This window comes from Micropterus salmoides, unplaced genomic scaffold, assembly GCF_014851395.1.
Source record: "Micropterus salmoides isolate LMB-PRFRI ecotype aquatic unplaced genomic scaffold, ASM1485139v1 Ms_hic_scaffold_6, whole genome shotgun sequence".
Taxonomy (NCBI): Eukaryota; Metazoa; Chordata; class Actinopteri; order Centrarchiformes; family Centrarchidae; genus Micropterus; species Micropterus salmoides.
In genome coordinates, this window is record NW_024044348.1 from 19870884 (window position 1) to 19887678 (window position 16795).

Below are 16795 nucleotides of genomic sequence, written 5' to 3' on the forward strand. Positions count from 1 at the left end.
AGCTGTCTCAATGCAGTCTCTGCAGATATAAAACCCAAAACTAACCTCGGACACTGAGTTGAGGGTCAGTAGTTCTGGTTTAATGAATAATTAATGATGACGAACACATACATGGATCTTCAAATAAAACACAGTTTCCAGCAGTTCTGCCAACAGTGCGTGAATTGATTCTGACTATACTGAATATCTCTTGCATTAGAAAATCCCTTACTTTGTATCCATCTTGTGCCAAACTGAGGGATTAAGCAGAATGTGCAGTATGCAAGAATAGTATACTATATTCTAAATGTTGAAACATAATGTACACTGAATGTTCACTCTCATGAAGCTGAGATATACTGAAATATTTGCATACTATATTTAAAAAAACAGGGACAACTAGAACTAGAAAAAGAGGGACAACCTTTTTAAATGTAATATGGAAAATAACTTGACTTCAGGGAGGGTGTAAATCATGTGTGATAAATAAATTCAAACACTGAACTAAGACAAGAATACAATCATGGAATACTTTGCAGATATTTATTATTCAAGTAAACAGAGCTGTACTCAAAGAAAGTACACCACAGGTAACCCATAGTTTAAAAGGAATTTTGTGAACACACTACAATGCTAAACACTTCTTTGTTTTTCTTTTTTTGTACAATATGAAAACACACTGAAAAACATGCTCTCTCTAACACAACAAATGTGACATTAAAGGCATCTAAACTGACACTACACATCACTGTCCTTATTTTCAAGTCTACAAATCAAGCGGTTGAAGATGGATGGATGGAAATCAATCTCTAAATCGATTCACTTTAGTAAAGCCATTAACTCTGTCTCTCCACTGTTTATCATTCAGCTTCAAGGCATGCAGTGTTTACTCCTGTTAGTTTTGCTGTTGATACATTTTTTTCCTTCTTAAAATGGCATTATTATGAAACATTGACTTCTCTTATTGTTTTCAGGTGAGAAAACAGTTTTTGACGTATACTGTGGTTTCATTTTAATAATTCAATTAAGGTAATAAATAATTCAGATGGCTAGACGATATAAAACACAGTGAACAAGCAAGGCCGGAGAAATAGTGTGAAGGAAATACAACGCAGTTTGTTTTTACTTTGATAAAATAAAAATAAAACAGATCAGATTTGTTGTGGGTGAGTCAGTTGTTCTTCTCCTGCATTTCATCAACAACTCGCACATGTGGAGTTCAGCAGAGGGCGTCATACTTACATAAAATAATACACAGTGTTGCTCAAACCTAAATCACCCTGCCTTTATACAACTCATTGTAAAAATAATTTATGTTGGCACTTTTGTTGTGAGGCACCAGCAAGTAAACAACTTTGGTCAGACAAGGCAAAGCAGAGACTCCTCAAACCTTGGACTGCAGGCTGACTGAACGCTTCATCGTCCTCCCTAAGAACTGATTTTTCTCATGTTCTCTTGTATTTACATATAAATTCTGTTTTACCCCAGTGTTTACAAAACGGTCCAATTTTTGCAACCTGACAATATATCTAACACTTAAGAAAAGTTCTGAATATACAGTTTAGAAGGAAAACATATCCTCAATCCAAACCTCACTACATAAAAAGTGCTCTGGTGGCACCGTAGATTCAACCTACTACAAATTGTATGATCAGGCAAAGAAGAATCTTGAATAGTCTACACATCTGTTTTCATATTCCAGTTAAAATACCTTTTTTCTTGGTTTGTCCAATGCGAACTTCACACGAGGAAAGCATTTCGAGTATCAAACACTCGTTTGTAGCTCAAAGGCACTGTTGATCCCATAATACTACACGGTTGGCACCTAAGAATAAAATATCACGCAAACACAGACTTGCCTACCTCTACTGGCTTACGCATTACTATTGTAACATGAGACTCCCTTCGTCAGAGGCATCAAAACGTTATGGGTCATTTTCTAAAACTTGTGTAAATCGTTTGCTCTCATTTTGCTGTCATCACTGAGGACAGACATGGTATGACACTTATGTGCTTTACTAAATCTGTTTTTACGGGTGCAAATCTTAAAGTGATAATAGCAAGTCAGCAGGTTTAAATGCTAATTTCACTTTGTGGCTGATTCAATAAACTGTTGGCAGATGCAATTGCCTGTAAAATGGACACAAACCTATTTACATCATTGGCTAGCATAACATCACTTCATAATACATTAAAGAATATATTAATACTATTCTAAGAATGGCACTTGCACTTGTTGTCTGGGTGATAAACATGTGAGTCTTCATTTACCCAAAAAAGTTACTTGACTAATCAACTGACAAACAATAGGTAACAGACAAGAGGCACAAACATATTCTGTACATAGATACATACATTCATGCATATAGCACATGCATACATATGTATAGGGGGTGGAAAATACCAATTTACATGTGTCCAGTATCTCAAACGCCTCACTAGTGCCTGACAAGACCTCTGCAATCTAACAAACCTTTGACATTACACCTACATTTTCTATTTTCCAATTTCCACTTACAATGCTTACACAGGCATCATATACATGTGGCGTAGGGGATGTGTGTTTCATTTAGGTGTAACTTTAACACATTACCATGATCGCCTGTGCCACACCTACGCTACACTTTATGGCGTAAGCACACACACAGACGCCACACCAACACTACACCTGACATGCCAAAATGAACTTAGTCACGTGTAGAAGCAGGTGCGGTGTTGAGTAAAGCCACAATGGTCAGGTGAAGTGCACTATCCAGCAACTTCTGACATTACACATTACACTTAGAACATTTTTTGTTACATGTAAAGACACGTGTGGCACTGTCACATCTAGTGTGGTGTATGAGTGCAAGATTGCTCCTAATCTTTAGAACACTTTACCTGTTGAAATAAAAAATGCCCCGACTCCTGACACTTTCAAATCCTTGCTAAAGACATATATTTATTCGTCGGCCTTCAAACAGAGTTGAGTAGTTACATTTATTTTTTTATTTACTTTTTCTACTGTTGTTGTCATGTATATTTATTGTCTATTGTGGAAAGCACTTTGGTCAACTAGTGTTGTTTTTAAATGTGCTTTATAAATAAACTTGAACTTGACTGAGTGAAGCTGATGCTAGTAGGTGCAAAGCACTATGTCGCCTCACCTGAGGCAACACCTTCAGGGTTGGGAGGATTACTTTAAAAATGCAGTCCAGTACAAATGAAGACAAGAGAAGCTTGATACGTTGTCTGCTTAGCGTACTTTTAGAGAAAACAAAATCTCCCGTTCCCAAAATCCATGTTTAAATGTTTTTATATGATATGCTTTGCACTATGTCACCACTATGGCAGTATCTGGGCCATCAATGACAAAAAACATTGTTTTGTAGGTATTCTTGATGATATTTAAGAGTGAATGTTGATGACTCATTCTGCACTTAATTTAGCGTCCAATGAAAAGATTTCTCACTATTATACTGCTGAAGCAGTGTTTCTAGGACTGGGCCCCACTGATTGCTTTACAGAAACACAACTTTTTTTCACTGATTTTGGTGAAACTACATCATATTTGATGGAGAAATATTAGAAATATGGAGTAAATATTTTTTCTAGTTTTCTCTCTGACGTCCCCCGGCTGCTCTGCCTCAACTCTTTGATTCACAGAGTTTCCAGATAGCTTTACTTGTTGCTGAACCGGAGCCGGGTTTGTATCCTGATTACGTAACACTGTTACATGTAATCCGTTACTCCCCAGCCCTGAACATCTTACACTAATCCTAGGAAGAATCCAGAAAGATGATAATGTTCACTCTGCAAACTTGTCAGGTTCTGGCTGTGCCATCCCCTAAGTACCTAGTCTTTATTCTGTTTCCCCCTTCTTTGTGTCAAGCTTGCAGTACTACAGAATTGTTTTTTTTTTCCCTCTTGTGTTTTTCTCACTTTTGCCTCAGGTCCTGATCCTGGACAGAGGAGTTTCAGTCAGCCTGCTCCACTCAGTATTCTCTCTGTTTTTCCGCTGCCTTCCCAGCTCACTCCGCCTGCCTGCTCACAGAGATCACCAGCTTGCATTTCGTCATTGCACATTTTTTTGAAACTGTCAAATAAACCTGCTGTGTATTTTTCTTTTACATCTGAATCTGTGTCTGCATTTGGATTCCCAGTCAACCCACCTAAACAGATTTATGTGACATTATTGCAAGTATTTTGCTTTTATTGCGTAAAATGTCGGAGAATTCAGGTGATTTAATGAAACACACTGATTTTGGTTGGAGAGTGTTTAATAGAAATTATTTATATTTGAACTTTAATCTGTTGCAGCACATCAGCAGCATTAGAATAAACTACTATCATCCTTTTTTATGTACCATTTCACTCACAAGGAAATGAACTCCAGTCTGCAGCATGAAATAGTGATCCTTCATGGTCCATGTGGTCCATTATAGTTTAGCTATATTACTCCTACATATTGCACAATAAAAGCAACATAAACTTGCAAAAATGACACACTAGCTGCAGAACAAAAACTCAATCTAATTTTTTCTCTCTGGATAAATACAGCCTTCAAAGGAGACTAGAGTTAGGTGTCGCGTCAGGTGTGTCCACAGAGTACTTTGCACATACCAGAATAGGCTTCACTCAGCCCAATATGCCAGACTAGATGTGACAGCGCCACTACATGTAACTAGAACTTTTTCTAAGTGTTAGGTGTAGTGTCAGGCGTTGCTTGATAGTGCAGCACACCTGACCATTGTAACTTCACTCCACACCACACCTGATTCTACACCTAACTAGGCAAACTAGGTTAGGTAGAGTGGAAGTTAGGCAAGCAGGTACACGTTTGAGGTACTGGAGTGCATGTATATTGATATGGCCCACCCCCCATACATACGCACATACTGCACAACACTTGTGTTTCTCTATGGTGAATGTCTCCAGTCTCTAGGTGTGTTGTAGTAGGGTTTGTTGGGTTTAATGGATGAAAGGCATTCTTTCCTTGCTGTCGTTGTCTTCTTCGGCCTCCTCTTCCTCCTCTCCTGCTTCACTGGTCTCTGTGCTGTCATTGGCCATCTAGTGGTAAAATATTAATCAGCTATCATAAACTGCATCCTGTGCTTGCCATACAGAAAAACTGAGACACCAAGTGGTACAGTAAATGTGCAAATGCGACCTCTGATTACGGGCAGCTGTATACAGGGTCGATACTTTCAATATGAGCATGTCTATTTATAGTTTTTCTAGGTCTGATGTTGAGATCACCATGGAAACAACTACTATAAAATAAGAGGTAATCCTACTCACTAATTCCTCCTTGAAAAAGTGCAGGAGGTATCAAATGTAAAATGCAAGTTTTTATCAATCACAAATACCACACTGCAAGTCGGCCAGAAAATTATCTGCATATGGTTAATTAGGCACAGAGATAGGAATGCCCTTCTTACATATAATCTTGTTTGCTGTGTTACACAAAACACATTAAAATGTTGTTACCAGAGGGGTGGGTGTCTTCTCAACATCCAGAATGAGTTTTCCTATGTTGCCTCTGTCATGAATTCTTTGCATGGCCTCTTTCACCTGAGAAGAAAACATAACAATGTTTTTGGCCATGTCTTTGGAACACTTTAACAACAATGGCCTTAACTTCAACCAGCCAAACTGTTGACAAGCAACAATTTTAATGAATGAATCTTTTTGGTTGAGCACTTTTAATTTAGCCCTGCCATAAGTTAGAGAAGTTCAAAACGTTCTCGTTAGGAAACAGTAATAGGCTGGTACTACATCTAAGTCTAATCTGGAAGTGCCCAGTGAACCAGTTATATTTTAAATGATGTGTGAAACCCGCTTTGAGCCACAACATTTGTTACAACTCTCTGGCAGTCACTCATAAAATGAGTGACTGCCAGAGAGCTTCCAACAATAAAAGTAATGTTAAAAAGACATTTCAAAGCACCTGCTAAAATAACCTCTTTTGTCAACTGAAACCACACAAAGACACTTTTGCAACCACTTCCTGGTCATGACAGGCCTTCTTTTATACAGTCTATGTCACAGAAACAGGTACACTTACTAAAAGCTATAATCTAAACTTACTCCGTGATAAAAGTTAAAAGACAATCTTGACAAAATGATGGGATGGATCACCCTGCTGGGCTACGTTTGACATCGCACCGAACACTTCACTGCCTGTAGCAATGATTCAAGGTTTATATTAAGCAAAGTACATGGTGCTTCGTTTTACGATTTTATGATTGCAGGAAGAATACGGGCTGTATTTTGCAACAGAGATTATGAACTAGCTTTAGACTGGCAGTGTAGAGAGGGCTCTAATAACAAATAAATGATGTGTATATTAAACGTTTCTGCAGCTTCCTAGAAGACAACATATATTCTCATACAATGAGAAAAAAAGTGAGTCCCATCCTGCAAAAATAAATTCTTTTACTATTTACTTTCTTCCTCAGTCCTCAGCTCGTAAAGATATTACATCCTCTTATAGATGTTTATTTTTGTTTTGTTGAGTATTGTATGCGAGTATGAATGAAGTGTGAAATAACTGCTCATCAGAAACAACAAATTAACATTCATGCACATTCACACACCAACTGACTGGAGGTTGGGGGAACAAACAATCTTCCGATTAGTGGGAAACCCGCTCTACCTCCTGAGCCACAGCCACCCATACAGACATAGCACGCTCATGCCTGTAATTATGAAGTAATGAGGCGCAAAACATCTAACAGTAACTCAAGCTTTACCAAAACTTTTTTTTGTATTCACTAACAAATAATCTTTTCACAACATTGGTCAAGTTGGCAAGAGGATAATAAAAAGAAAAGTTTGTTGAAAGCTATCAGACTTTTAATTGTGACATTTTCTCATTTCCCAAAAACAATCTCTACATCCAACAACATACTTAGATGATCAAAACAATGCAACATCTGTGCTACTCATTAAAAAACTTGTCTGAATCCACTGTATAGAGAAAAATTCACACACCACAAAAGATTACTCAGGATGCCATATCTTGCTTTCTCATTACAGTCCACACAAAGACACAACTGAATGTGCCCCTTTGTCTGAAAGCCATTGTGTCACAATCATTCATTTGTTAAAGAAATAGCGGAAATCAAGCCAAGAGCAAAAGTAGGTCAGAAACTTGTCCAGCACTTTGCTGTTAGGTAGCAAGTTTGCAGAGAGAAGGATCTGGGACTCTCCTGGTACTTTCAAATAACCACTGTAAGATATCGCATGTAGGTTCATTTTTATTTTAGTATCATAAATAGCATTTACCTTGGGACTCCCAGGTGAAAGATGCAGATTCATCTTTCTAATTGATACTGCTGGTGGTTACACAACCCCCTGTTTTGTTTCGGTCACGTACATTCAACAACTTTTCATTCCAGAAAAAAAGGCTGCCATGGTCAACATGTAAACTAACACCCTCTAAATTCTCCTTTCAGGCATATCAACAAATGAGGCTGGCTGTACCCCCTACACTACATCCCACGCCATCCTCCCCTCTAATGAGATTCTTCACGGGCAATGGCTCCAGTGAAAGGCCTGAGCAATCTGCCAAAGTTGTAATGACAACAGGACAGGAGGGAGTTTCCCATGAGAAATAATAATAAGCTCTTATATAATAATATATCTTAATAATAATATCCCTCTTAATAAGCTTCTTGTAATGTACTTACCTGTACTGCCTTCTGATCTGGATTCTTGGAGCATTTTTGGGTGTGAAACAAATTCCAAACATTTTACTAAAGACAGAAGATTTAGATACATTCTGATATCTCTGATGGGGACAATTAGGCAAATCACTTTCAGGTTAAACTTTATGCCGAGGTAATGGCTATAACTTAAGTTGTACTGGTGCTATAAGTCATGTGTAGCTACTGGAACTAGAGATCCAACCTCAACCACAGACAGTAGCTTTTACCCTATTGACTACACTTGTGGCTATGGACAGGTATTGCCTGCTGCCAAGGATTACCTTTCAATAGACCTTTTTTCACAGCAGACTTTTTTTCATGTCAAAGCAGGTAAAAGGTGTAAATGATACACCTGAAACAATAAAAATTTACTACATTCCATTAGGTGAGCTAGTTTCAAGGTAGTTGGTAGGCTATTGATCATACTGTCTCACTGGCATGACTTACTTGAAAGAACTGGACCAATTATTTTCACTTGCGCTTTTCCTGCCATAACAGTCAAAATGTCTGCCATGAAAGGCTATTTATTTATTTCATACAGAGTGACTCCAAACTTCATAAACCAATAAGAATAATAAAGGTGTGGGGGCGTCAGTTCGAATCCAACATGCGGCTCATTTGCTGTGTGTCAATTCCCCCTTTCTCTCTCTCTAATGTTTTCTGTCTCTCTTCGGCTGTACTATCAGAAATAGCCCCCCCCCCCAAAAAAAATAAATAAATAAAAAGTAATAAAGGCGTAGCCTCATAAAGTGAATCAGTTCAAATTCATAATTTACAGTCTGTCAGTGCCTTGTGGTCCAGAGGAGCTATCAGTCAACTCCAAAAAAATAAAGCACACTAGCAAGCTGATTAATCATGACACAGAAGCAAAGTATTTTCAGTTCTACACAGTTTGCTGACTACGTTAAAAAGCTCTGCCTAACAACAATAAGACATCTGAGGACTCAACCTGCTTGCTTGCCACCTAAGGGGCAACGGAAGCACCAGAAACGAGTTGAGCAAATTTCAAACTGTACAACCTCTTCTGACTGCCTACTCATGACACATGCACACGTACAGTTATATGACACCACAACAAATTATGTGTTAGTTCGAATTTGTTTGGACTTGACTTTTAAAAAAAGTTACAGCCCTAGCCTCAGTCGGAAATGGTCTTATCAGGCAAGTTAAGTGAAAACACCTGTCTGCTTTAGGCGCTGAAGCAGAGAGTTAGGCATGAGATGTGAAGGGCTAAGGGCCCACAAAATGGTCCTGTAAAAAAGTGGAAATTAGTAAACTTCCAAAGGTAACAGCTTTCTCTACTTGCCTTCTGTCTGAGAAAGTCTAGCCCTGTCTGTCTCATTAGTTGTGGTCTCAGAGATACCAGGATTAATGAGCCAGTCATCTGAGACTCTCAGACAGACCACAACTATCGGTGTGTTCGAACTGCCCTGTGGATTATAAGATACTGAGGACAACAACAGATTAATTGTTTCTGTCCTGTCCAGGCTCAAGACATAAGTAAGCACACATTGCACTACTGCTTGTTGATGTCTATGTGAAAGATGGCTGTTGGTAAGGAGGCAATCTTACTGAAAAAGCTATACTCTGCAGAGACCACAGAGTACAGGTAGGACTTGCTTTGGAGATTTTATAAAAATAATACACACACAGCAGCAAAAGACAACTCTATTTTACATTCAATATATTCTCAACAATGCTCGCTACTGTTTAGGGTAACAACTAGCATTGAATGAAATCTGTTCACTGTGTTCTCTACAAATCCCTATAAGCTGATCCAAAGCCAATAATGTAAATAACGTGATAAGAATAGGTTTGCATCTACTTAAGAGATTCCCCAGAAATGGAATAGCCACAGTTAAAGGGATACTCGAAGAGTTCGTAGAAAACGTGAGTGAAGTGTTTGATGTATGGCCCGTCGGGATTTGTGTGGGTGTCAAATTATTGTGAAATGCAACCTACCCACCATCTGTGGAAGAATCTCCAAGAACAGCTGACAATGTGCCACAGAAAGCAGCAGTGACAAACAACAGCTTATATGCTGTCCAAGATGTTTTCATAAGATCTTCTCTTGAATCTTTCCATGGCATCTCCATTTATGTTACAGATCAGATCATTTTTAATTTGATCATCATTGACTTACATCCTTTGATCACCCCTAAATCTTACCTCCTCCAGCGCCCATAGAGAATCCACTACCGGCTTGATCTTCTTTTGGTCATAGAGACACAAGAGTTTGTCCATCACTGATCTCACAAGACTACATTTCCCATGCTTGAAGAGGAGGTTGAGCAGCGAAAATCCTGCTATAACTTTGTTCTCCTCGTAGAGTTTAATAGGGTTCACCTTCTCCACCTGCCACCACTGGAGAAAAAATATAAAAGAGAGACTCGTTTATCCCAAGTGATTCATTTGTGTGTGTGTGTGTGTGTGTGTGTGTGTGTGTGTGTGTGTGTGTGTGTGTGTGTGTGTGTGTGTGTGTGTGTGTCATCTGCCATGAAATGTTCATTGGATGGTAACAGGTTACTGTTTCCTTCAGATGACAGGCTGGATCTCTGACTCACAGATTTTGCAAAGCTGAAGAAACTCTTTGTTTCCCCAGTTACCATGTTTGACGCGCCTGAAAAAAGAAAAATAAAAGATTGCTGTATGCTGTGCAACAGGCTGGACAGAAGTGATTGGTCAATAACAGGCAGCATGAACCATGAAGCGTGAAGGGTGAGGTGGGGGAGGAACAGTTGGCACCTTAAGACCCTTAGATCTGTGCAAGCATGCCTTCGCACATATTCAATATAACTAAAACTAATTAATTGATCTCCCTCTAATGCTATTAATGGATTCATGAGGCTTGACAGGAACTAAAGTAATTGACAGAGATCAGACAAGAATGGTAGCTGTGAAGGACAGTACATTTCATTTGCAGGATAAGGAGTATGTTTTATTCAAGTGAGCCTCACTATTTCACTCCAGCTCCCAATAAATGAATGCAAGACTCAGGATAGTTGTGACAATTATCCGAAATACGTTCATTCCTTTTCTTGACAGTTAGATTTGAAGATCGATACTACTCTTGTGTCTCTCTCTTAAAAATGAAGCTACAGCCAGGAAATTGTTAGCATAGCTTGGCATTAAGACAGCAAACAAGGGGAAACAGCTAGACTAGCTCTGCCCAAGGGTACCTTACAAATTACCAAGACCATTTTACAAAAGATTAATACTAAAACTGTTTCTTGGCAGGGAGCAGTGACTTGCTGAAATCTTGTTGTCACCAGGCCAGCTGTTTCCCCCTGTTTCCAGTCTTTATGCTAAGCTGTCTCTTGGCCCAATCTTTATATTAAATGGACAGATATGAGTGGTATCGATCTTCCCTCAGCAGGAAAACATACATGCTTATTTACAAAAATGTCAAACTATTCCTTTAATTGTTAATATAACCAAAGTTGAAGCAAATCAACAAATTGAGTAATACACTGCATATTTAGTTATTTCCACTTTGAAAGTACTAAATGGAAAGGCGCTGGTTACATTAACACACATCATTGTTCCCACCATAGAGGATGTAAGTTCCCAAAGGCTTCAGCAGAGTCAGGCCTTTCCCTGTGTTTTCCCCACACAGGCAGTCCAACACGATGTCTACTCCCTCTGGAGAAATCCTAAAACACCAAGCACAGAGGTGAAGTCCACTGAAAAAAGGATTCAACTATACATGCAAGAGTATCCTCTGAACATCAGAGATGCAACTAATGATTATTCACTGATTATCAAAATAGTTTTCAGCTGAAACAATTAGTCTATTAAATAGTTTGAGTCATTTTTTAAGCTAAAAAAAACAACATTCCCTAGTTCCTGATTCACAAATGTGAGAATTTGCAGCTTTTGCTTTTATAACAACAAGCTGAATATGTTTGGGCTGTGCACTGTTGGTTGGACAAAACAAGCAATTTGATTAAATTTCCTTGGGCTTTAGGAAATTGTGATTGGTATATTTCACTATTTTCTGACATTTTGTGACAATAATACAGCAGATTAATTAAAAATAAAAATGAGTTGCAGGCCTAAAATAATTGCAGATTAGTTTTCTGTCTATCCACTAATCCCTGAATCGACTGACAGTGTCAGCTCCACGGATGAACATGTGACAACATTTTTTAAACAGTTGAGACAAAGCAGAATCAGAGGCAAACTTTACACATTTACAGTGATATGTCTGTATTACCTTGTTTATGACTGTGAGCACTAAAAAGTGCTAAACATACTGTATATACACATAGATGAGTCCATATAGTCAGCCTGTGATTCATACTCTGGAGCAGCTTCAGGTTTTGTCTAATCATGGATTCATAAGATATGAGCATTGGTTCTCTGGAGTATTACTGAGAGAGAAAAAGTTGCAGTATACAGCCCACATGTTTTCTTTTGACTCAGCCTACAGTTTTCTTATAAAGCAATGCATTGATGTTTTGCAATGCCCACACTACTCCTCATCATTAACATCATTTATATCAGGTTAGAAGAAGGTTTGATATTCTTACCACACAGAATCAATCGGACAAAAACGGTTTGCCATAATGAGACTCATTAAAGGCACGGAGATGAAAGAATGACAAGCATGTTATTTTCAAGGCGACCATAATTCCTCACTTTCTGCCTTGTGGCCCTGGACACCTGCTTGGCTAAACTGCTTGGTGGTCATGTGATTCCCATGGTTTTTGCCTTTTGTAAAAAGACTAATTTAATTGTACTTTGCTCTTGATCCTGAGAAGAATGTGTGGGCCAGGGAGATGAAAGGCATATTAATCCACAACCACTGTTGATTTGTAGGCAGAAAGAACGAAACTATCAGCGCTCATGATAAAAAAATCCCTAGGTTTTATAAGCAGAAAAGTCATACAGCATGTTTCATACATGTATGCTGGTTACATATCTCAAGAGTTTAGCCACACATGAAAGCAAATTACTGCAAAAGCTCTCTGAAGCAGAGAGCAAGTTGAGTTCTCTAAGTGATCACAAAGCTTCACAACCAACCTGTATCAAATCTCAGGCAGTGTTTACTACAAGGTGTTTTCTTTGTAGTGCAAACTGGCTAACAGTGTGCTGCGTTGTGAATGGAATGTGTAGGGTTTCAACACTCAGCCCTAATTGGCTCGATTGTTCCACACTGCCGGTGCAGACCTCCACCCCGCACAATGCCGCTGCTCTCTTAGATGAGCTGTGTGTTGCCATGTGAACCATGGCCACACAAGACCAAATAAGGCAACAGGTATCATCTGCATCCTCGCACAGCCCTCAAAGCACGGCAAGGGCCACGTTATCGTATTAGTTTACATGTATAGCGTGCTACAGCGAAACTGCCCGATGACGCCGTGAAATTCAATGTAATTTATAACATTAACAAATGAATCAACAATAATACAGACACACTTTCTATGCTTACTTTTTGACTTCTTGCATATAATCAGTGTTTCTGTCGAAGAGGTGAGTCACTGACTCTCTGATGGCTGCGTGTTTGAAACATGATGCGGTCCCAAACACAGTGACATTAGGTACAGTGGAACACAACTGAGCCACAGCTTGACCCTGAAAATAACAAACAGTTGAAACAATTTATCAGCGCCTGAGAACACTGGGGTTAAGTTGAAATTTACCAAGGCACAAAAAAAAAGCAACCGTATATACCATGACTCAATACAGAAATTCATAGTCATAGAAAATGAGAAATAGTGGTGTAGAATATATAGAAGTCCTATTTGTATATTGCTTTTGTTTAAGTGGTTCACTTCAGTTGTAACAGCAATGTTAACTGTTTTTTAAATAATTATTCTTTCAGTCATTCCAAAACTTAAATTCCTCAAAAGGATGTTTAAGAAGTATTAGTAAGACATCATGTAAGGTCTAGTACATATTTTCATTTTGCACAGTGACATAAACAATAACAGGGAACAAACAACCTTTGTGAGTATGAAGCTGTCAGTTATAATGAGAGTTGGATGAAATGGCAGTGCAATTGTCATATTAGAAATGGACTTACTACACCACCTCCTGCTGAGTGAACCAACACTGACATCCCCTCTCGCAGATTGGCAACCTCAAAGAGCATCATATAGGCGGCCACAAAATTCAGGGAGAATGCAGCAGCCTCTGCATAAGTCATTTCATCTGGCATCTTGTAGACAAAATCCACTGGTGTGCAAACAACTTCTGCCCAGGCATTGTAATTTACAAAAGCCATAACTCGGTCGCCTATCTGAAAGAAACACGTTAGAGTATCAGGATAAGCACGCGCATCATGTGAAAGAAAGCATGTTGCACTAAGGAGTATTAGTAGAATATTGATTCACTTAAATGGATAGCTCATTATTAGGCTTATAGCACATGTCTCCTGTTTTGTTGATGCAGATTTGGTTGCTTAGAAATGGACAACATTCATTCATACATCACAACAGTACAGAGTTACAATCCTTAATTTCACTAACCTCAAATCCTGTTGTGTTTTCACTCACTGACTCTACTATTCCACAGCATTCAAACCCAGGGACAACAGGAGGTTTGGGAGGATTATCAATTGTCCCCTGACGTACCATCAGATCCAGAAAATTCAAGCCACTGCAACAAACAATAAATCGGTCCTTAATGTCTCTTGACATTAAATCCCCCTGATTCAATCTATGAAATCATGCATCTGAACTGTCACAGCAATGAAAGCTATTAAATTAATGATACAAATATTTACTATGAGCTGTTGAGCGATTTAGGGATCCCCCAGTCCTATTTATTTGATTATTATTAGCAATGAGTCACTGGCTGTATCCCCTGTGAATACAAGGCCAGATTAATCAGGCATTTTCTATTAAACAATATTTTCCTAACTCTGACTTTGCCAACACTTGGCTTTGGTTCAGCTCGAAATAATTTGCAAGGTAAGCAATACCTTGTTCGTACAGTTATCTAGTAGAAAATGTGATTGAAAATGACAGAGAAAAAAAACGCTGGCTTGTCTGACAACAGTTCGCTCTTCATTTTGCTTGCTCTGGATGGGCTCCAGCCAGCCAGCCAACCAACCTGCACTAGAAAAGACCTGTGGCTTCAATGCTACGAATTTTCTGTGTTGTCCAGCGTTCATAGTCGTCAGAAATTGTGTGGCGTGGGCATGCAACGTGAGAGCACATGACAATTCACAAGTTACGTATAAATGTATGTTTTTTTCGTATTTACCAAGCTTTCACACGGATCTTCACTTCACCATCCTGAAGCTCGGGCATTGTCTTCTTGGTTACCCTGAGTTTGTTGAGACCTCCAAAACCTGCCAGGATCACCGCACGCATTTCTTTGGCGTCGCCGGACGATTCCACCTTTTCTGCTTCTTTCCCCACATTTTTGTCTATCATGTACTCGGTTTCCTCTGTCATATCTGCTCCTTCTGTAGCCATGTCGGAGACCTGCTGCTCTGCGCTCCTCTTCGGGGTTCAGAGTGATGTGATGTGCAGCCTGTGCACAGACCGGCGCTGCGTGGATGGTTTTACACAGTGGAGCCTGATATCCCACCGGATAACGTTACAGTTTTATTCATTCGTGCGGAATTAACGTCCTCATAATCAATGTTCCCCCATTCAAGTCACAGATGCTGATTAATTCAAGTAAAGTTTGCCATTTCAAGGATCTAGAATATAATGAACCCCTGTCTTTCTTTGCCTTTACTTGCAGCGGGCTAAAGCAAGAAGCGCACCATCTGCTGGTGAAGCGTGTGCAGAACTTTATTTAGGCTATATATAAAGTCTGGTAACGCAACTCATCCACGATGCAACTTAAGTCCATCAATAAAGTGTGGTATCTTCAGAGGCGCTTGGAAATAATGTCTTGTCAAAGTTGCTTTGCAGACAGCGGTGGCTGTTAGCTTAGTTATTGATGCTTTGATGAATTGGAGGAAAACCAGATGGATGAATTGTTTAACAAAGGCACATTACAGAAGCCGGGGAGCCAGACCATACTAGGCATTAAAACATTTTAGCTAAAACTTTTAAGTTTTTCCACCACTTGTCAAAATTCCAAAAACACATTACGACGCCATTGTTTATATTTTTAACTTACCACTAACGTTAGTAGGAGGAAGACATCAAGCTAACAGACGAATAACGTTAGCCCGGACATAACGTTATGATTTTTTTAAATTGTTGTGGCTTATATGGTAACAACAGTTGCCTACTTGCACACCCAGCTGAAGGAGAGTAACATTATCATCCCATGAAGTTCCTACACCTTGAACGTAAGTCCAGTAACCGTTACTCACTTGACTTTTAGCCGTTAGCTATATTTGCGACTCATGATTTCAACATCCAGAGTCGCACCAACTCCTGAGAAAAAAATTACTGCTAACATTATTAGCTCTGTCAACAAATGTTTAACATAGCTGTTTTCAGAAAAAAAGCAAAGTACCTGCTGCTGCTGTAGGAAAGCCAAAATGTAACATTTAATAACATTCAGTAAATCTGCCCCAGAAATTTGCTAGTGAGAAGACATAAAATCAAAACAAGGACCTAAAAGAGGCTAAAAAAAAGATCTGTAGAAGTGCAAATATGGCTGTTAACTAGTGGCTTCGTGGGTTCATCTCTGCCAGCAATTTGATTTGTTAATGCAAAATTTTGACTAGTGAGTGTGTCACACTGGAGGCTTCAAAAGTCTCATCACATAATGACCAATACTTGATTTTTAAAATACTGATATCTACACATTTTATATATATAAAATCCTTGTTTGAATTTAGTTAGTCAGGAATGTGAACATTATACTGAGCAGTTGAAAAGGTCATTCAGTGTCTCTTGTTGGACAAAATAGCATGAAAATATACTGCAGTTTCTTGTTATTTATCAGCCAACATATGTGCAGATACTGATATAGGGGAGACCGGGTATGGTTGTAACACTTTTTGGTTCAGCAATTATAACTCGCTGAATGTTTTAGATAGAGTATCCACATTTGTTCACTACAAATGGCACCAATTCAATCCTCTACAAGAATATCAGAGACCTTGTGAGTTGATGTCAAATGCATTGTGTTCCCTTGTTAGAACCTGTCCCACTACCAGGGTCAGTTGTAACAATATGACAAAATAAGAAAGTGGAGTGCAGGCT

At 38.9% G+C, this 16795-nt stretch overlaps 1 protein-coding gene across 2 annotated transcripts; it reads right to left on the bottom strand.

Moving 5' to 3' along the window:
- Window positions 1-508: 508 nt before the first annotated feature.
- Window positions 509-15992, bottom strand: LOC119890678 (synaptic vesicle membrane protein VAT-1 homolog-like). 2 transcript variants are annotated; one of them, XM_038702045.1, is made up of 9 exons: window positions 15756-15992; window positions 14144-14273; window positions 13699-13914; window positions 13105-13247; window positions 11220-11323; window positions 10235-10290; window positions 9840-10034; window positions 5449-5532; window positions 509-5028 (listed from the first exon to the last, which is right to left on the bottom strand). In XM_038702045.1, the coding sequence occupies exons 2-9, from the start codon at window positions 14249-14251 to the stop codon at window positions 4930-4932; spliced, it is 1005 nt and encodes a 334-aa protein (XP_038557973.1). In that variant the 5' UTR covers window positions 14252-14273; window positions 15756-15992; the 3' UTR covers window positions 509-4929. The 2 variants fall into 2 exon arrangements, with proteins under 2 accessions (XP_038557973.1, XP_038557972.1); XM_038702044.1 differs by lacking the exon at window positions 15756-15992 and adding an exon at window positions 14883-15368.
- Between the last annotated feature and the right edge of the window lie 803 nt (window positions 15993-16795).